The sequence below is a fragment of the Nicotiana tomentosiformis genome, chromosome 4 (assembly GCF_000390325.3).
Source record: "Nicotiana tomentosiformis chromosome 4, ASM39032v3, whole genome shotgun sequence".
Classification (NCBI taxonomy): domain Eukaryota; kingdom Viridiplantae; phylum Streptophyta; class Magnoliopsida; order Solanales; family Solanaceae; genus Nicotiana; species Nicotiana tomentosiformis.
Window position 1 is genome coordinate 113,327,420 of NC_090815.1, and position 22,254 is coordinate 113,349,673.

At 33.4% G+C, this 22,254-nt stretch overlaps 2 protein-coding genes across 2 annotated transcripts; both read left to right on the forward strand.

Moving 5' to 3' along the window:
- Positions 1-3,799: 3,799 nt before the first annotated feature.
- On the forward strand, positions 3,800-4,237 carry LOC138910369 (uncharacterized). Its single transcript, XM_070201603.1, has one exon. The coding sequence runs from the start codon at positions 3,800-3,802 to the stop codon at positions 4,235-4,237; it is 438 nt and encodes a 145-aa protein (XP_070057704.1).
- Positions 4,238-16,906: 12,669 nt separating this feature from the next.
- On the forward strand, positions 16,907-20,675 carry LOC104117343 (growth-regulating factor 1-like). The gene is made up of 4 exons (XM_009628387.4): positions 16,907-17,688; positions 18,382-18,603; positions 19,224-19,569; positions 19,687-20,675. The coding sequence occupies exons 1-4, from the start codon at positions 17,286-17,288 to the stop codon at positions 20,531-20,533; spliced, it is 1,818 nt and encodes a 605-aa protein (XP_009626682.1). The 5' UTR covers positions 16,907-17,285; the 3' UTR covers positions 20,534-20,675.
- Positions 20,676-22,254: the final 1,579 nt, after the last annotated feature.

Below are 22,254 nucleotides of genomic sequence, written 5' to 3' on the forward strand. Positions count from 1 at the left end.
AGCACTTCCATTCGGAATTCTTTCAACATCGTTAAATTCGGGAATTCAACAATGATTCCTCTCAAAAAAACATTCCATGTGGTTAATTTATAAGTACGTCACAAATCAAATTAAATATTTCCTTAAAGTTGAAAAGACTAACGTCCTTCTCAAACTGTTTATTTTTCCATCCTTACTTATAATTTCCAAATAGAAGTTCGAAATAGCATGTTGTAATTTCAATTCTATATATATCTCAACTATAACAACAACAAACTCAGTATAATTTCATAAGTAGGTTTTGGAGAGAGCAGTGTATATACAATCTTACCTCTATCTTGAGAAGCTAGAGAAGTTATTTTCGATAGACACTCGGCTCAAGTCTATATATATCCCAACTCACAACAAATATTGCTTTATAGTGATTGTATTCTAAATATTTTAACTATTTCATCATGGTACTTGCTACCTCCAATCAACTTACTTACTAGTTAATTCTTTCAACCAAAGAGTTAACGAATGAGAAAAATTACCTAATGGGAGTATTATTTTTTTCTCTCTTTCAAGTTGACGAATGAGAAAAGTTTCAACCAAAGAGTTAACGAATGAGAAAAGTTACCTAATGGGAGTATTATTTTTTTCTCCATTAAAATTTGAACAAGAGAGATCGTTATAACTCCCAACCAACACCGGAGAAATAGAAAATTGTTTGTTTCATACAAGTACCAATGAAAGGTTGGAAAATGGGAAGAGTTTGCCTTTGAAAACAATGAAAGACAACCTAGAGAACCTTAGCCCAACTTGATGCACCTAAAAGACCAGCACAAACAAAGGACAAAGCATGGCCTGTCTTTTTCCAAGATTTTTATTCTTCTTAATTATTTTCACCAACTAATAGTAAATTTTTTTAACTTTTTGATAAGACATGCCTTTGGGAGTACACGCTCTTTAAACCTTGATTAACTAACTTTCCCCGGGGTTTCTTATTCTTTTTTGATTTTCCTAAAACTAAGACATTGTATGAACGCCCAACCAGCTCATAAAAACAAATATGTCTTCTGATTTATTCAGATATTAAATGTTTTAGCAATTAAAATTTATTCCTAACCCCCTCTAGTCCACTTTAAATAATTTTTTGATCTTTTTTTTGTGGTTCATAATATTTAATTTTTCAGATATCAAGAAAGAATTAATTCTTTTTTTTCAAAGTTTCCCTTGAAGTAAAGAGCATATGAATATTTGTTATATTTTTAATGAACAAATTAAGATTAGTATGGTCAATTTCATTATTAATTAATGTTAAAAGGTAAATTTTTTAATATGTGTGAAAACATCCAAACTATCGTAAAAAAAGAAAAAGAAAACATAGGGAGTAACATTTAAAATTTTGGAAAAGCAAGAAACATTTACTATTGTTTTATCACATTATTTGCACCCATTGTTTAATTAGTTTATTGTTCATTAAATAAGATTTTTGTATAGACAAAAAATTTATAATTAAATGTATTTCTTAAAATATGTTCAAGAACTTCAATAAACAAATAATATGGACCAAAAGTAGTAGTATAACAAACTACAATAGGATTTTCAGTCCAAATTAAGGTCATTTTTCTTCTTTTAATAATATATATATAGAAGTACAATTTAAACTTCCCATGTCAGTAGTATCCCAATGTATTCATGTCTTCGAAACTAACAGTTGGGCTTTTTAATTTCAACTCAAAAATCTCAGAGCTGCTGAGCAAGGAGATTCAATCAAGTCCAATTCCAAACAAATCTTTTTATTTTATGTTCCATCGAGGGACCATATGATCTTTCTTAAGTCAGCAAAAGACAACAACTTCGTACCTAGTCGATTATGATGATAATATTCCAAAATTTCCCCAAAAAGATAAGAAGAAATAATAATACTAAGATTAATAAGCCATTTCACGTGAGCATCAACTTGAGCTTTTCATGATATGCTCCTCTCAAATAATCATTATGTTTTTGGAAGGCAGTTTCTTGATGGAGTACTTCACAATATTAATTAGTTATATATGCAAATTAAGTTATCTTTATTTTTATGAAAATATTTAAAAGAAAATTAAAATTTGAAACTTCTACCAAAAGATGATACATGAATGATACCAGTACTAGTAGTATTCCTAATCTCCCCTACTTGCTATAGTTCCAACTTCCAACAAATGTTTCTTTAATCTAAAGAAAACATTTAGGTAAATGTGATTCCTATAGCCAATGAAATCTTGGGAAAATGGTAAAACTAATTTGTGGTCTCCATTATTTGTGTTACGAAGCTAGAAGACCTAGAGAGTCGATGACTTCAGTCAACATATACGTACACCAAAAATTCACAGTTGTAGGCTATTAATCTTAGGACATGAATTAAATCAAAGAGGAAGGGGGCTTATGTATATAATAGGTAGGTCATTGGGGTTTTACATATGTAGGGTGGCTTTGAATATTTCAAAACCCTATTGTTTCTCGCGTGCAACTTTGCTTTGAGTGATAATTGTCCATCAATCATTGAATACTACAAAAAACAGGAAGACAGTTTAATTTACTGCAAAATACTACGGTTATTACAATTGCTGCTGCTCAGTTTTACCCGTTTCTTGTATTTCCAAAGCAGTCATGTATCTCTCAAACTTGGTTTTCAGTTCACTTCAACTACTCGTTCATTTTCAACCCAACTTTTTGGTTGCTAACATAGCCTTAGCTTGATTTTTGTCAAATTAGGGAGAGAAAAAAAAAAAAATGGGGGTTGTGGGTGGTGGGGGTGGGGGACTCTCGCAAAAGTTGACAAAAATGAGACTTCATTAGAATGTCAATCGAGAAGCGTAAATGTAATTTAATTAGCTTGTTATCTTGATTACATACTACAAGAAGGAAAACGTTCATATTTGCTTTGAGATTTGTCCCAAATAATTGAGTGCAAGAGATAAATCTTTCATATGTTAATTAATTACCTGACAATAATTAAGCTGTTGAAATGTAGTTGATTATGAGTATTATAAAAAGTTAGTTAGTGATAGTTAGTTAGTTAGTGTTAATGACCGATGGACACATTTAAGTTAAGTTAGTTAGTATAGTGTACAGTAGTGTACAATATGCAACGAAAAATTAGTTAGTGTTTGTACTCATATAGTTCATTCGTTAATCAGAGAAAATGTTCCCTCTATAGCTTCTCACATCTCCCTTCATGTTTATTGAAGATTACTTTCCAGAAACTATCATGGTATCAGAGCTTGAGCATTGATCCAAGCTTCGTTCATCTTCACCTGGTTCTCATCTTCAATTGTTCTTCCATGTCACCCAATTGTTTTCCATTCATCAGGTTTCGAATGATTCGTCTTTGAGAAATAAGGGTTACACCAATCAGATTTTTTTTGAGATTTCAACTACATCATCAATGGCGATTGAGAGTGCAAATGGCATTACTAATACTCCTACACCACCTCCAGCTTGAGGCAGCATTGGCTCAATTCCAGTCATAGATCAGCATCATCCACTCTTCCTCCAACCTTGTGATACTCCAGGTAACTCGCTAATCTCAATCAAACTTAGTGAACCTGAGAATTATGCCTTATGGAGCAGATCTATGCAAGTTTGTTTACTTAAAAAGAGCAAATTAGAATTTTTCGATGGCATGCATTCTAAGGATAAATTTGATCTATTTGTACATAAGTTGTGGGAGAAATACAATCCTATAGTGCTTTCGTGGATAATGAATTCTGTTAACAATGCATTACTAAGTGGTATGGTTTATGCTACAAGTGATCAGAAGGTTTAGATAAATCTTAGGGAAACTTTTGATAAGATGAATGGATCTAGAATATTGTATCTACACAGGCAAATAGCTACTTTAACTCAAGGGATCTCATCTGTCTTAATCTATTTTTCCAAATTAAAAGAGTTGTGGGCAGAATTTGATGTTTTAATACCCTGTCCTGATTGTGGCTGTGAAGAGTCCAAGAAGTATGTTAAGCATTTTGAGTCTCAAAGGCTTCTGCAGTTCTTAATGGGGCAGAATGAGTCATATGCTCAATCTAATAATCAGATAATGGTGATGTCACCAACTTCATCCATTAATAAGGCAAATGCCATGATCATCTCTGAGAAAAACAGGAGGTCATTGGCTCTTCCCAAACATGTGTCTAAAGTAAATGAGGGCATTGTATTATTTAGCAACAATAGAGGCTACAGAGCTGGTAATTCTTCTAGTCCTGGAAGCACTGCCAAGTTTAGCAGCAAATGAGGATCTACTAGTTCAAGACCTGCCTATAAGCACAAGAATAACAATATGTACCGTGACTATTGCCGTTTCAAGGGACACACTATAGACACTTGCTACAAGCTGATTGGATATCCAATAGACTTCAAAACCAAGAAGAAGTCTCCCTCTATCAACTATACTAGAGACAACCAACCTTAAACTAAGGAGCATCCAATCATATGGTTAACAACTTATAAATTTTGACTGAAAGTAGCTTATGTGATAAATATAGGGAGTGCAAAGTTCATCTACCTACTGAGACGTCAGTTACTGTCAATCATATGGGCTCCACCTACATCTTCCCAGGCCAAAAGTTAACTAATGTGATGCATATATCTGGATTCCAATATAATCTTTTGTCTGTGTCAAAATTGACAAAGGAACTGATGTGTGCAGCCTTGTTTGATCCTGATTTCTTCATTTTTCAGGACCTCTTCAGTGGTAAAGTAAAGCGCTTTGGTAGAGAGGACCATGATCTATATGTGTTCAATCACAACAGCAAGCTTCATGTGGACTCTATTGTAACTGTTGCTTCCAAGAGTAGTACTTCAAAAAATGTCTCAAAGCCATTTGCTATAAATACAATTATTGGCAGTAGAATAAATGTAGACCTTTGGCACAAAAGGTAAGGGCATGTGCCCATTAGTACTTTGAAAGGATAAAAGAATTCCAGTCTATTGAACTTAACAAGTCTGAAGGTCATTATACTGTTTCTCCACTAGCTAAACAATCAAGATCTCTATTTCCTTTGAGTAATACATTTTCTAGTACTTACTTTCATACTATCCATGGAGATGTTTGGGGACCATACAAGGTCCCTGCATATGATGATAAAAGGTATTTTTTAACCTTAGTGGATGATCACTCCAAGTACACATGAATTTTTTTGCTTCCTTCAAAATGTGAAGTGATTGTAGTGTTAAAGAACTTCTTGATTATGGTTAAAAACGTATATTCATATTCTGTTAAATTCCTCAGAACTAACAATGGTTGTGAGTTTTTTAATTCACAAATAACTGAGCTGCTTCAATCCTTTGGGATCATTCATCAAAGTTATTATGTATATACTCCTTAAAAAAATAGAGTGGCATATAATAGACACAGATATATTTTGGACATTGTACGGTACATGAGATTCCAAGCATCAGTTCCTCTAAATATTTTGGAAGAGTGTGCCTTAAGTGTTGTTTATGTCATCAATAGGCTACCAATACCTACTCTTCGAGGCATGTATCCTTATGAAGTAGTACATAGTCATCCACCTTCCTCGAGCCATTTAAAAGTATTTGGCGGTCTAGGATATGTCATAGACCTAAAAAGAGGAGATAAATTCTAGCCTAGAGTTGTACCTGCTATTTTTCATGATTTCTCTATAACACAAAAAAGGGTATAAATTATATATCATTCACTCAAGAGAGTTTCAGGTTAGCAGAGAAGTGGTGTTCAAAGAAGATGTATTTCCCTTTAAATCTCTTCCTACTACTATATACTCTTTGTTTCTAGTCCTAGATATAGTCACTATCTTGACTGCTGCTCATGTAGCTTCTACTGAATCACTTTCTTCATTAGAGAGGGTTGACTCTCCTGATTTAGCTGTTGAGAACCTGCCAAAAGTGACTGCACATCCTACTGCCATGTTTGATATACTAGAAGTTGTTGAACCTACTGGGGTAGTTGATGCCCCCCGGTACCTCAACACCTATCATTTCTCTAACTCCAACTGAACTACAGAGGCATGAAGTTAACTAAAACTAGTAAAGCACCAGTTTGGGTGAAGGACTATGTCACTCAGAAGCAAGGCAATGCTAATTGGTGCGTCCAATTATGTTTCCTATGCCAACATATCTTCCTCTTTTGGATCTTTTCTATCTGCATATTCAGCCTTTGAGGAGCCTAAGTCCTACTCTGAATTAGTGAAGCATAAGCAGTGGGTAGAGGCTATGCAATCTGAGATTGCATCTCTGGAGGACAACAACACCTGGAGCATTGTTGATCTTCCTCCTATATAGATGTCTATTGGGTGCAGATGAGTGTACAAAGTGAAGTACACTACATCAGGAGCCTTAGATCGGAGAGGTACAAAGCCAAGATAGTGGCTAAGGGTTATAGCCAACATGAGGGGCTTTACTACACATAAACCTTCTCTCTTGTGGCCAAAATGGTCACAGTGGGGTCTGTCATTGCCATTGCATAAGCCAAGCACTGGCCTATTTTCCGGATGGATATTCATAATGCCTTTCTACAAGGTGATCTCCTAGAAGAGGTTTATACAGACATTCCTCAAAGGGTTGCTAACCAGGGAGGGATACACAAAGTCTGCAAACTCCATAAATTATTGTGTGGCCTAAAGCAAGCTCCTAGGCAATGGAACAAAAAACTGACAGATACATTATTGGAGCTTGGCTTCACTCAAAGTTATTTTGATTACTCTCTCTTTACCAAGAGGGAACATACTGCCTTGGTAGTTATTTTGGTCTATGTGGATAATTTTCTAGTAATAAGTAGCTGTCGTAATATGATTATGAAAACTAGGAGCGACTTGAAACTCAAGTTCAAAATGAAGGACTTGGGTGAACTTAAATTCTTTCTTGGTTTAGAGTTTGTCAAGTCCAGGAAGGGAATAGTTGTGAGTCAGAGGAAATATGCATTAGTGTTACAGGGTATCTAGTGAAGTTTGGAGAAGCTACAGGACACAATAGCTAGAAGCTTAGCAAGCAGAATTCAGAAGAATAGTTTCCACAGTTGCTGAACTGACCTGGTTAACAGGCTTGTACAAGAAGCTAGGAGTTAGTGTTAACATGCCTATCTCTCTCTACTGTGGCAGCAAAGCTGCCTTTCAGATTGCAGCTAATCCTATTTTTCATGAGAGAACTAAGCATATCGACATTGACTGTCACTTTGTTAGGGAGAAGATCGTTCAAGGAATGATAAAAAAGTTTCACATCTCAACCAAAGATCAACTGGCTCACTTGTTAACCAAGAGTCTTGGAAAACTGCAGCATGACTACCTTCTGTCCAACCATCAACTTGAGGGGGGTGTTGAAAGTGTAGTCGATTAGTGAGTATTAGTAACAGTTAGTAAGTGATGGTTAGTTAGTTAGTATTAATGACAGCTGAACACGACTAATAAGTTATTTTAGTTAGTTAGTGTACAATATTGTACATTATATAACTGAAAGTTAGTTTGTGTTTGTACTTAGAGGTTCATTCATTAATCAGAGAAAATGTTTCCTCCATAGCTTCTCCCATCTCCCTTCTTGTTTGTTGAAGATTACTTTTCGGAAACTATCATAAGTTATATACATTCTCATTTTAATTTGTAATTTGTTAGATAAATACTTGATTGTGTAAATATTGCGTACGGGTAAATATTTCTAGGCATGAAGGCACCAAATAAATAAATATAAATTAAACCATAGGAGCAAGATGTCGGAAGTTGGGTTTTCATTATTGTTGTGGATGGACAATGGGCACGAAAATGAAGGACGTTCATTCACTTCTTGAGGTGTTAACTTTGTTGAATTAAGGAAATGTCATTTACAAAGTACGAAACATAATGTTTTTCAATCAAGACATTGAATTTAGTTCGACGAGTTACATCGACTTTTCCTCCTCTATTATTGAACACAAGAGCTGTTATATCACCATTTGTTTCTTACATTAACTGGTTTCACATAAGTTAAAGGGTACGTGGAGAGACAGACGTGAAACACTCAAAAATCATCTGCTTTTAGTACTAGGTGAAAGAGTAAATGACAAACTAGTATTTACATGTCCCTCCAATAAAGATAAGTTTGCTTTGCTGGCACATGATACAGCACAACTCTTACACCGTACCTACTTGTTATATTTGTACCTAATGTAACTATATTGGTGTAAAAAGAAACTTAATGTAGTGTGATTGATGGTGTGACATTGACAATTTAAAAAAAGTTAGGTTGATCTTGATGATGCGTCTGGTCTCCTTAACCGAATCAATCTTCCTCTGAGAAGAGAAAATGGCAAAACTTGATAGTATTTTAATTATATACTTAAGAAGTTTTAATCTTTTACATTTACTAAAACTTAGCACTTTTGGTTTTTGTTACATTTAAAACACACAATGACAATTATATTTGATAGAATTGGCTTGTAAAAAATATGTGAACTGTTTAAACTGAAAAAACATCAAAAAATACTTTTTCATCTTCATTTTCTCAATTCATATCTTAAGAAAATACATAACACTTAAAGTTTCGATAATAATAATGTGTGTTGTTGAAGATTCTAATAAGATATAAATGTTGACTCAATCATATATAATGGAAGGTGGAACTTGGAAGGAAGCGTATGTTTTCCCCTTAAGGTATGAATTGGAAGAAATCTGTCCCAATATATATGTAGTTTCTTTACTTTAATTAAGAGAGATCAAAAGTGCTAAAATATGGTAAATATAAAGGATCGAAACTGATATAAGAAGATAAAGGATTTAAACTGATCAAGTATATATTTTTAAAGACCAATATAGACCAATCCTCAAACATTTGGGGTTATTTTTGTTATTTTCTCTCCTAGACATTATACGACAAGCTTTTGCTACCAAATTCATGTTCTTTAATTACTCGAAGCATATCTGATGATACATCGGCATAGAAGGGGTTACATATATCATTGCATGTGTTAAAAGGATAAGGCAGGCTGCTTGAACTAAGCTAGAAATATAATTAAGGATTTAAGGTAACTATTCCGAATTTGTCATTTGTGCGACAATATATCACATTACGTCTCGTTTAAGATTGAAAATAACAACATTACGTCTCGGTTAGGATTGCAACTGCAATCTTTAGATTATGACTCTACCTTATACTATTAAATAGTTGCTCGGGTCACATTCAACTATCACGGGTCCATATTGTTCCTATATATGTCTAAGTTATGTGATACTGTTTGATTGAGTGCGGTATTAAAAAGGATTTTTTCAGAAAAAAAAAATGATTTAAAGTAAGTCAATGACAATGTGTGACATAAATTATTATATCATAGAAAATTAAAAATATAAAAGATGATTTTTTGTGATAAATTATAAAAATAAAAGACTCACATATATAAAATGAAAAAGGAGGAGTACCATATCCAAAAATTTAGGAAAACGAAAAACTAGAAAACCGACGTTTGATATTGTTGTGATGTTTATGTATAACATAACAAACATTATTGGATACTTTGGAGTCACATGAATTAGGAAGAAGGTCATTATATAAAAAAAGAAGTTAATATAATAAGAGAAGAAGGGTCCAGTGGGAGTTAGAGAGGTGACGTTAGAAATGGCCAAGATAAAGTAGGAAGAATGGGGACAGAGTTTGGCTGTCGGCAAAGAGGAAGCGACCTTCTTTCTTATCCCCTCTATTCCCATCTCGCTCTCTATATCTACTCCAATTATTGGAGATTGAAATAGTAACATTTTTGGTGGACTAAAGATAGAAAATTTTCGGACATTTTGTCAAGTAAAACTTTTCAAAAATTCAATTGGGACGTAAGAAAGAATAGTTTTCTTCTAAATTTTGTGAAAAAAATGATAGAGAAAGTACATATATAATAAACCCACAAAAAAAATAAGAAGTATCATTATGTTGTGTGTGTATATATAATTCAAAAGAGTATTGGTTGACACCTCTTAGTACGTATGACTTTGCCGCTGCATATGCATACACGTTCATTGTGCATTAGTATGCCTTGTACGTAGATGCATTAAAATACGTATATGTACATTGAATTTATATGCGCATACATTCTCCACTAGATACTATCTGCCAGGCTCAAATATTAAATGTTTTGGCATATATATTAAAATATATGGTGTTTTTGAAAAGTGAGAATTCGTTTTTATAATTAATGTAACGTTAATAAAGTTAGCCATCCAAAGAGAAATAAAGAATGAATTACTACTATTATAATTAAACTATTGAATGATTTTTAAAAAAAGTTAAATAATTTAAAAGTCGAAAAAATATAAACCCGAAAGAATAGTATTTTGAATTTGTGGGAATGGTGTTGTTTTTTCAGCGGAATGGTGTTGGGAATTTGGAATTAATGTTCGTTAGCTAGCGTCTCTCTTTATCTTTTTGGTAATTGACAATAGAAGGGGACCATTGGAGAGGTGGGACACACGTGGTAGTAGAGAGCACCACGGCAGGACCTTGGTTGACATGTCTACATCACAGCACAATACATCATTTTCCCTCCCTCCCTCCTCTATCTCTTTTTCCCTTCCGATATCCGTTACCCATATTGAAATCCGATTATATTTAGTTTCGAGCCGCGTAAGGCTCCATTCGGAGAGAAGCGCTGCCTATCAATAATTTTTTCATGCTCATGACTCAAACTCGAGACCTCTGATTAAATAAAGAGCAATCTCATTCGTTGCACCACATCATTTGGTGGTCTCTCTCCTTTTCCCAATGACAATGAACTTCTTACTCTGTCCCATTTTATGTGAACCTATTTCCTTTTTGATCCGTTCCAAAAAGAATGATATCTTTTTAAATTTGAAAATAATTTAGCTTAAACTTTTAATTTTACCATTAATGAGAAGCTTTTATAACCACATAAATATTTTATGCTTCTTTCTACCATATTTAGGACCATAAATTCTAAAAGTCTTTATTTTTTTTAAATTTCGTGCTCAATCAAACATGTTCGCACAAATTAAAACGAATGATATATCTTTTTAGGCCTGCTATACTATACAGTATACACTACTGTATGCTATAACAATGCAGCTTGGTACACTGTGTTGGGATTCCAACATGTTCATATTGTTATCATAATATCTCTACCTCCTTACTCGTGGTGTGTTCAAAAAGTAAAAAGAAAACAAAGCAGCAAAATAAAAATAAAAAAACTAAAGATTATCAATATCAATAAACTTAACTTTTGAAATTCGAAATTTATTATATAAATTGGAACGGAGGGATTAAGCAACAACTTATATTTTAGAGTAAAGTTTCCACTATTTAGAGGCCAACGAATGATTTAGGTTGTTTTTCTTACGACGATAAAACCTACATTTCCTATCGTTTCAATAGCTGACCTTGGACCTCTCTTTTTCATCCTTCATTGAAAGACCGAGCTCGGCTCCTATTCATTTTTTTTTCTTTTTTTCTTTTTCTATTCATTTGCGGGTTGGATTTGAGAGTTTTTTTTTCAACAACAAAAAATCCGATGTATCTCACAAGCGAGGTATGGAAGGATATTATATACACAAATATTCTTTTTCAAATAGGTAATTATTAGTGAGTGGGCATATTCCATGTATTCCTTTATTATTACATAGTTTTAATCCAATTTCGGAATAGCACATGAATTGTAATATGGATCTACAACTTTGTGAAAGAGTCATCATTCAACTTTAAATTATATGCAGTACTCAGTAAAATTAATGTGACTTAAATTTTTCATTGCAATATAAACATTGCCGATGTATCTCACTGAATAAGATTAAATTGTAAGCTTTCTCATTATAGTCTAGCATGATTGAGCTTCACATTTTCAATTGTCCGCCAGACAAGATGGCAACTTAGTACCAAATTAGAAAAATTAAGATTATCATTTTCAAGAATTTCTGCCTAAGGCCCCGTTTGTCCATAAAATTAAAAATGTGTTTGTACATGAATTTTGCAAGTTTTTGAAAAACTTTCGAAGAAAAGAGGTTTTGTTCACTTTTTCAAAATTTTCAGATAAACTTTTTTCTACACTTACAAAACTATAAAGTGATATGCATATCCAAACATAATTTCAAATTTCAAATATTATTTTTCAACTTAACTCAAAACGCCTACTTAAATTTCCGTATAAGTACTTTTAAACAATAAAATAATTTGAACACTTCAAAAACTTGATCAAACAATAAGACATATCCAATTGCCCAAATGTTCCCTAACTTTTCTTTCTTTTTCGATTTTTATAATTTCCATACTCTCTTTGATTGAATTTAATCAGGAATAAACTTTTGAATGATGTCTTCTTTTTGAATAGCTTGAGTTGTCTTCTCGGTAGGGCTGTCCTACGCTACTTAAGGGGTAAAGCCTAAAGTCGCACCCCTTCGTCCCACGCGCGTCCGTACTTCACTTAATGTATTTTGTTTTCCCACCAATTCTATGTTACGCGCTGGGTACGAAAGACGGAAATAAAACGCCACGCGAGATGCATGTGACTCGATCTTACCTTCCCTTTAATTTCTTAACTAGGGTTAGAACCCGCATCACATTTTGAAAGAGTATTAGTCTTATGAAATTATAATATGATATATCTTATTATTTTAATATAATTTAGTTGCTATTTTATTTTGTTGTGCAGTATGCATAAATATAACGAAATCTACAAAAAATTAAAGGATACACATCACATGGTAATCAAATAAATTATTCTTATCCTTATTTTATTCTTTTTTAAATTGGCAAGTTATTAATACTATTCATTTTTACTAATGTGACTTTTTATTAACTTATCAATTGTACTAATATTTTGTCACTATTTTTCTTTTAATATAACATAAATATTTATTTTCTTACTCTAAAAATATATTTTTTAAAATTTATGTTATTCTGTTCAAAAAAATTTTATTGTCTAAATTTAGCAATAATTTTTTTGAGTATTATTTACGTATCTTTTGTTATATTTAATTGATTTAAAGTATAAATATACTAATATTATCTTTATACCCCTCTTTTCATATATTCTTTTCTACTGTAATGTTTAATTAGTTTTTTTATTAAAATATATGATATTATTTTTACTAAATTATAATTTTTAATTCATCGAAACTATGAAGAGATAAGCCTTATCTAGTGGGCCTAAAATACATATGGTTTTGGAGCTGTAGTTACTTAAAAATCTTTCGTTATGTGGTCAGGGTAATGACAGTAAAAGAGAACAACCAAATATAATAAATACTAGCCAGAAAATAGAATAAATACTAGTACTACATAGTAGAATTTCCAAACTGAAAAAAACGTGACAGAAGAGTTTATTATGCCTTTTAAGGTGTTTGGTGCAAAAACAAAGTTCACAAATTTTTTACGAGATTTTGCAATTTCTGTTTATTTGATGCTCTCTTTACAAAAACATCTTGAAAAAGTTACTTCTAACGGTTTTTGTTAAACAACAAATTTTTATCAGTGGTAAACACAAAATAAAATGCCTATCAATGTATACTTAAGTGATTGTTTATGATGAAGTAGATCGTTTCATTTTCTTAAAAAACAATATTTTATATTATAGATAGCCAAGTAATTGAATCAATTATTTGAATTTTTTATGTAAAATAATATTATACACTATCCTATTCTAATAAGGTCATATCATTTACGTTTTAAGAAATATTCTCCAATTGACAATTCTACGGATATCTATATCATCAACGGTAGCTAGTTCGTATTTTAAAGGTTTATGGGACCCTATTTTGAACGACAATCAATCTTAAACCTCAAAGTTATTAAGGCTTCATCAATTTATCAACAATTCAATTAGTCTTCGAATTTCATGGGGTACATAGAAGTGGGTATACAGTACATAAACTGTTTAATCCAAAATTTAAACTATTAATATGAATTTTCTTTATTCACTTAATCATGCTTTTAACGAGTTATACAAGTACTCAATGATATTATAACAATAATCCAATATTCTTTCGTTCTATTCAACATAAATATTTAAAGCATGGAATAATGTAGAGAAGATCTCCACCTACCATTTTTGACAATGAGGGAGCAAATATTTAATGAACCGTAATATTTGAATATCAACCACATATACCAAATAGCGAAGTATTTTAGATTTATAGGTAAATCTAGAAACAGTAGAGCTAGGATCATGTTTTGGTAGCTAGCACATAATATTTAACGAAATTCTTCGGAAGGACCACTATTTGATAGCGAGTGTGACGGTCAATCTTGTAATTGACATGAATATCTCTTATATTCAACGATCTGATTTAGTTGAACCTACTATTAATAATTATATCATAAAATGTAACCTAAACACTGAACATCTTTTATCAAGTGGAGCGAACATTTTGACAATTTGAACACTCAACTTTAAGTAGGAAATGAGCAGAGAAGCAATTTTCTTTTTGGCTTCTATTTTTTTTTTTGGGTATAAAGAAAGTTTTTTCTTAATTTTTCTGAATAGCCGGTAATATTTATTATTTTTTATTTTTAGTTATATACATAAATTATGCATTAATTATATATAATTATACACATATAATATTTAATTATGTATATATTATATCTTCACCGATTATTTTTTGTTTAAGCGATTTGGTTGCCGACAATTTAGAGTGATTCTTATTTTTTTTTTAGGGGGGGAGGGGTTGGAGACAAAAATAAATCCAAAAAAGGAAGGAGAGAAGGGTGCATGATAGTGTCTAGGGGTGTCATGTGCATTGGAAGTTTTAATTATAAATTATTCTAGTAATTTAACATTTTTATGTTTAGGTTGGTATATTATAATCCAAGATGCTTTCAAACAAACTATAGGATGCTATAAAGATATACATCTAATTTAAAAATGTTCTCAACTAGCCTAAAGCATTCTTTTATTCTCCCACAAGGTCCTCTAGATTGAGAATTCATCACGTTACAACTTTCATTCTTTGACCAACAATGCCTAAAACTATAATTCAAAGACAAAACTAACATGTAGAGTCGTAGATAAAAGGCTAAAAGGTCTCATTACAATAAATGTACTAAACTTACTAAAGTCCTCACCAAATAAAATGAACATAAGACTAGGGACAAAATTAGAAGTACATTATAGTTTAAGGACCAAAGTGGCAATTTTCTTGGAATTTAATTCAATAATTAAACACAAGCGAAGACCAAAAGGCAACTTCCAACTAAACATCAAAGGGGGCAAATCAGAAGTGAATTAAACTACTCATTCAATAGAATAAATTTTCGGTATGCTTTAATTAAAAGTGTACAATTCATTAAACAATATTAATAATAGAGTCACAATAAATTCCTATGTATACCTTTTCCAGCAAGTAGGTGCTAATTGATTAATTGTTGTTAAGTATGAAAAAGATTTTCATATGGTACATTTCTTAAATAACACACGAAAAAAAGATTAGGCCTTCTGGGTTGAGCCTGTCGCACGGGGCTTGACTAGTTTGGTTTACATCCCCTGTGTGGTTTGCAGGCTATTAACCAGGGAAAGATTTACCCAGTGCGCATAATGTGCTCACCACAGAGTGTTCACCCGAAGGACAGAGACTGTGACAGAGGTTGAAGCGGCTGCGAATTTTCCCTCCTTAAAAAAAAAAAGAAAAAAAAGAAAAGGATAGACAGTTTGTATGAAACTAGTACACTCTTCTTCAATTTGAGTCTCTTGTAATTGACGGTTATTTATTAACATTACCTACAAAAGAGGAACATTTATTACCATAAGGAATAATGTTTTTTCTTTCTATGGATTTTAATATGTCCACTTGATGTCGATCGCAATATGTAATTTTTTTTCTCCTTAAATCTTATTACTTGGAACGCAATAACGCAGAAATACAATCATCACAAGATAATTTGACTAAATAAGATTTATGTGTTTACTTATCCGGGAGTGTGATTGAATGGTTGAAATATCTTCATCTTTGACGAAAAATTTGAATTCTAAAAATAAAAGATTTCTTGATAAATTCAAATTAATCGAGCCAGTATGCTGCCGACTATTATGATTATTCTCTCTTATCTGGTTTAAGTACTTAATTATTACCATCTATATAACATTAAATTGTTACTAGCAACTCTTTGTGTTTCATTTTCCATGAAAGATTATTATTTAAGAAGGGAAAAAAAACAAAGTGAAGAACAAAACAGAAAATTGAAAGAAGGAAAAGAGAAGGGAATCTTTCTTAAATCTGAAAACAAGAGTTGTTTTCATTAGAAAGATTAATGGCGTTTCTAATTGACAACAAAAATATTTTCTTTCCCAATAATTTTAGCATATAGTGAAAGGGCACGCGTGGTGTGTTGGTGCGTAGGAAAGAAGGGCGAGAGTAGGACAAAGCAATGGAAAAAAGAAAAGTATATGTAGATTTATTTATAGTATATAGTTGATGTGGTCACGTGGTTGTGCATACTTTTGTTCATGTAGCCCACCACTCCGTTAAAGTTTTTTACTAAAGATAAACTAAAATGTTTAAATTTTATTGTTTTAATATAAAAATATATTATTTTCCTATAATGAGCTAATACGAAAATAACATCACATAAATTGAAACAAAAAAAAATTAATATGGTGTTCATATCACACTGAAATGGTGTCATATTAACAAAATCCAATGATCTTGTTAATGTTTAACTAGATATATTTCAATAAAGAAGAAAGAGCTCCTCCATAGTCCAGTTTTCCTTGGCTTTAACCACTTGCCCCTGAAATATCTTGACAAGTGAATATGATTTCTAAAAACTGAATAAAGGGTAGATATATTTTCATTTTACAACTACTCAGTAGTATTTATATAATAAAAAAGCGAGTATGTTTCTCTATTTCTTTTTTTTTTTTATATATGTGATTGAAAACAAGAACCGACGCAGGGATTAGGCGGTTTTATGTCCGAAATATAAACAAGACTATAATAACAGCACTTAGGTACTTCTCTTACAGGTAGTTCAATTCCCTTCTGCCTTTGCCCCTCTCCCTCTCTCTCTCTCTCTCTCTCTCTCTCTCTCCAATTATTTTCCCTTTCACCAAAACATTAACTCCTAAACGAGAAAACCAGTGTCTTTCTCTTTTTGAGGTCTGCTTAACTACATATATAGCCCCCTATTCTGCTCTACTAATTCCCAACACTTCCCACAACTCCCCAAAAAACACATTTTAAAAACAAAAAACAAAAATATAACCCCAACTCTTTAAAAATGGTCCTTGCTTCTCCAACAACAAAAATCAGTCTCCTTGTGTCTGTTTCTTGCTCTCAAACTGACCCCTCAGATGCACTAGTTTTTAGCTAAAGAACTTGTTAAAAGGGTGAAACTTTGGTTTTTGTTAGATGGATTTTGGGGTGGTGGGGGGCTTAGATAATGGTGGGGTGATTTGTTCAGACAATACTAGTAATATGTTTACTACAGCAGCAGCAGCTGCTGCCTCTGTTGAGACCAAGCAAAAGTGGTACGGATCTACTGGATTTCACAAGCATGAAAGATCTTCTTCTGCTACTACTAATACTACTGTTACTGAAGATGACTGGAATAATAAGGACACTAAATTAGCTAAGACTAGTGATGATTTCTCATCCTCTAAAGCAGCAGCAGCTACAGTGCTGTTTCAGCAACAGCTTAGAAGTAATTGTACTAACAGCCAGCAAATGCTTAGCTTTTCTTCACCCAACTCTCAGAATGTGACTATGCCTTATTATCATTACACTTCAACTCCTTTTACTAGGAACTCTTCAGGTATACTACTAAATTGTTAAATAATAAAATAAAAAGATCCCAACTTCGAAAGTGATGTATCTAAGAATAGGTTTCTTGTTTTGGAATCAAGATTGAGTGTTTTTGGTTCAATATGTTTGTTATTTTTATCTGCTTGTTGATTTTGTATAAACTGCTGGATTTTTGGTAGCAATGCATAGTCTTTTTGTTTCCAAGCACAAGGAAGGGAGTTTTTTCATGTAATTGTTTTTTGATGTTTTCAGTCTTGTGACCAACCCACCCACCCATAAAAAAGAGAAAAGATGGCATCTTTTAGTACTACATGGTTTCTATCTTTTCTATTTTTGGTAATGAGTTTGTGGCAATGTTGGTTTTCAAAAGGCATAATCAAATGAAAGGCCTAAAAGAGTTGAGCACATTTCTCTGAATTTTGATTTTCTCCCCTTTGTTGTTTTTCCTTGGTATTGCAAATATCTCAAATGTTTTGTACCCCCTTTAGCTTTAAATGTTCAAGACACATTGCTTTCTTTAAGTTTAGGTATCCTGTCAAAGCATCTTTCAACAGTCTATTTTCTTCTTTCACATTTGTTGAGCAGACAAGAGCCATTTTATTTAGATTTAACAGGGAAAATCTTTCATTCTTTAACATGTTTAGTCACTGTATTTGGTAAAAATCAGTTTTTATTCTTAAAGTTGGGATCTTTTCTTGGTCAGGCTGTGGCAGTGGAGCTATGAATGCTGGAAACATACATGGGGTAATAGCAGGGTTAAAAGGGCCATTTACTCCATCTCAGTGGATGGAGTTGGAACACCAGGCTTTGATTTACAAGTACATCACTGCAAATGTTCCAATACCTCCTTATCTTCTCAATCCCATTAGAAAAGCTCTTGAATCTACTGGCTTCACAACTTTTGCAGGCCTCAGACCCAATGCTTGTAAGTCTTTGCTTTTACTTCTACTTATCATCTTGCTGAAGAAGTTAGATATAAATAAATTTTGAAGTGGCATGTGCCTAAATTTGATAAATCTATGGCTCAGGAAGTTTCCCAAGTGATCATACCTATCATAGTCATAATATCTTGGTTCTAATTGTAAAGTGATGGAATAAAGGTATTGTTCATAAATGTGCTGCCTTCAGTAAACTTTCTACATAAGGGCAGGTTTTATTTTCTTTTCATGATACTGATGCCCCGGTGGCGGAGCTAGAATTTTATACAAGAAGATTCAAAAATGTCAGACATGGGATTTAAGCCTCTGCTCTAAAGCAATTTTTGAACCCCCTTTGCCATTTTACTAGAATTTTTCGTAATATCAAGAGGATTCAAGAGCTTATATATATCCAAAATAATTAATTTCTACCCTATTTACATATTATAATTTTTAGCCTAGGGGGTCTAAGCTAGTTCCGCCAGTGTCTGAGGCAACTGGAAAATACTGGTCAAGAGATCCCAACACCCCAAAAAATAAATAATTTACCAGAAAGCACAATGGTCTTAGTATTTACGAGTCCCTTTTAGCATAGTGGATGATATGTTTTATGGTTAATTATTGGCAGTGGGATGGGGTGCATTCCATCTAGGATTCTCCAACAGCAACGATCCGGAGCCAGGAAGGTGTAGGAGAACAGATGGGAAGAAATGGCGGTGCTCAAGAGATGCAGTTGCCGATCAAAAGTATTGTGAGCGGCACATGAACAGAGGCCGCCATCGTTCAAGAAAGCCTGTGGAAGGACAAACTGGTGCTACTTCCGCCAAGCTGATGAATATATCTTCTTCAGCATCAGCAGCATTGGCTCCCGGAGGCGCTGCATCCAACACTCTACCTCTCTCACATCCCCGACTCAGCAATTTATTGCCGCCTGCTGTTACTAATCCCTCTACAACTTCCCCTTATCTTGAGAGGTACATTTCAGAGTTTATTCTGTTATATGTATCACTTTCTACTTCTCAAAATGACTTTAACGGCAAGCAGTAGTTTCCACGATGCGTCCATCTAATTTTAATATATTTTACTAGCAGGAATTATACGCCCAAGGAAAATTTTGGTGGAAGGTATTCAGATACAAAAGGCCTTACAGTTGTTTCATCAAGTGAGAAAGAGAGCCAATATTCAATTCAGAAAGAGCAGAATCTTTATGGAGTAACTTCAAGGGCTGAATTTGGATTAGTTTGTGCTGACTCTTTGATCAATCCACTAAATAAAAACTCTTCACTAGTGAATTGCCGTGGCTATGGAAATTCAGAAGATATCAGAGATCAAGAAAGCAAATCACAGCATCATTCACTTCGACAGTTCATGGACGATTGGCCCAAAAACCAGTCCGATCAATCCACAGTTTCTTGGCCAGACATTGATTTGCAGACAGATAGGACTCAGCTCTCCATTTCCATCCCTGTGGTCACTTCAGACTTCATGTCTTCCACGTCCTCTCCTGCGAACGACAAACTCACGACCTCACCACAGTACAGGCCGTCACAGGAGCACGAGACAACAACTCAAATGGGATTACGCATTGGCACCATCATCAGTGAGCATAACCAAAGACAAGGAAATTGGATTCCTATAACATGGGAAACTTCCATGGGTGGTCCCCTTGGTGAGGTCTTGCATAGCACTAATAACAGCTCGGGCGATTGCAAGACCAAATCAGCAGCTCTTAATCTCATGACCGAGGGGTGGGATAGAAGCCCCCGGATGGGATCATCACCAACCGGGGTCTTACAGAAGTCCTCGTTCGGTTCACTTTCTAACAGCAGCGCAGGGAGCAGTCCTAGAGCTGAAAACAGTAAGACGAACGAAGGTTCCAGTCTTTGCAATGGCCTTCTTGGAACAACTCTTATGAATCCAACACTGCCTGCCATGTAATATGTAAACTAGGAGATGCTATTTTGTAATTCCAGAAGTGAGCTATTTCCCTTTTTCCCCCTAATGCTCACATCCTTTGCTAATCAATCTGTAATGAAGATATTAAATGTCTAAGTATTCCCAGTTAAGATTTGTTCATTTATTTACTGCTGTAATATTTTTCAGCTTTTTGGGCATAGTTTCTCCAACTATTAGACTTAAGATTGCCCTTACTAGTACTCAATCAATATCAATGGCTAATGGGAAAAAAAGGGTAGTTTGGTACACAAAACATCATGCTTTCACGTAGGGTCTAGGAAAGGGTTGCACTCAAGGGGTGTGATGTAGGCAGTCTACCTTAATGCAAGTATCTGGGGCTGATTTTATGGCTCGAATTCGATTACACGAAGACAACTTGACCGTTGCTCGGAGGCTCTACTTCCATGGCTAATGGTTTTTGCGTATAGGTTACGGGTTCAAGACGTACATCAGGTAGACTGGCTACATTACATCTCCCTGGGATGCATCCCTTCCCAGAACTTGCATGAACACGAGTTGATTTGTGCACTGGATTATTTTTTTTTTCTTTTTAAAATTTTAAGCGTGGGTTTTTGCATATTACAAAACAAATGAAGATGTCATTTGGTTGAGACAGAATCTGGCGTATTTATTTCGTAGATGATACATCAGTTTCAATCACTTTCCTATTGGACCAACTTTATACTAATTCCAGCCTGGTTATATAATTTTTTCTTTACGTTTATGCTTCTTTTTAATGCTTTTGGTGTTAGTGGCCCCTAGTACGGCACCAAAAAATTGAATTTTGAGAGTGTTGCCTTCAAATTTGGATGCCTCCATATTGAATTATTATCAGTACAATTTAAGTTTCATGCCTTTTTGATGATAGCCATGAAATGTTTCCTAAAAGATTTGCAGTGCAGATATTTTGGTTAAATTCTATTATTCCCAGACATTTCTCATGTTTTTCAAGGGTTCGTACTCTTATAGAGTTGTTAGCTCCCTTGATTTTTAGTATTTAACTCAATTTTTTTGTTCATTTAATATTATACTATTGTTATTGTTTGATCTTCATTATTAGTACTATTGTTTTCATATTTAAAATTATCATATTATCATGGGGAATATGCACAGTTTGAGTTAAAGTGGAGTATTCCCCACTTTTCTTCAAGTTTGTCATAGGAATTTTGATCCAAATCAAATATCCTATTTTCCAGACTAAGAATTAATCTTAGGGCATTTCGATTGTTAATTGGGTTGAAAACAATGTCTCAAACCCAATTCATTAACTCTTTCCTGGACTTGAGACCAGCTATGTTTTTATAGTTTCATTGACTGACAGTTCCAAATGTGAAAAACATATACAGGCTATATTATCAGCAATTAATTGAAAAACCACAAACAGTACATAACCTTTTAACAAATACTCCAGTATGCTCTTTGCCTATCCTAGACAGACCAGTTAGAAATAAATATAAATGTCAAACCTTTACAAAAAGGGAGAAAAGAAACTTAGGATGAAAAAAAAAAGTTATAACAAAGAGTAAGGTCTCAGCTAAAATATGAGGTTCAGTTGTAGCTCTAATGGTCACCAAATGAACTATTGAGCAGGGGTGTATAACTCAACCGAGTACCAATGTAACGTATCTTTCTTGTCATACTAGCATGGGTAAATGAGCCGGAAAGGCCGTCATGAAATACCCAGAATAAAACATAAGAGAATA

Coding starts and splice junctions, on each gene's coding strand:
- LOC138910369 (XM_070201603.1), top strand. CDS start 3,800: ATGAATGGATCTAGAATATTGTATCTACACAGGCAAATAGCTACTTTA.
- LOC104117343 (XM_009628387.4), top strand. CDS start 17,286: ATGGATTTTGGGGTGGTGGGGGGCTTAGATAATGGTGGGGTGATTTGT. Junction 17,689..18,381: donor TTTTACTAGGAACTCTTCAG/GTATACTACTAA, acceptor TTTCTTGGTCAG/GCTGTGGCAGTGGAGCTATG. Junction 19,570..19,686: donor ACTTCCCCTTATCTTGAGAG/GTACATTTCAGA, acceptor TTTTACTAGCAG/GAATTATACGCCCAAGGAAA.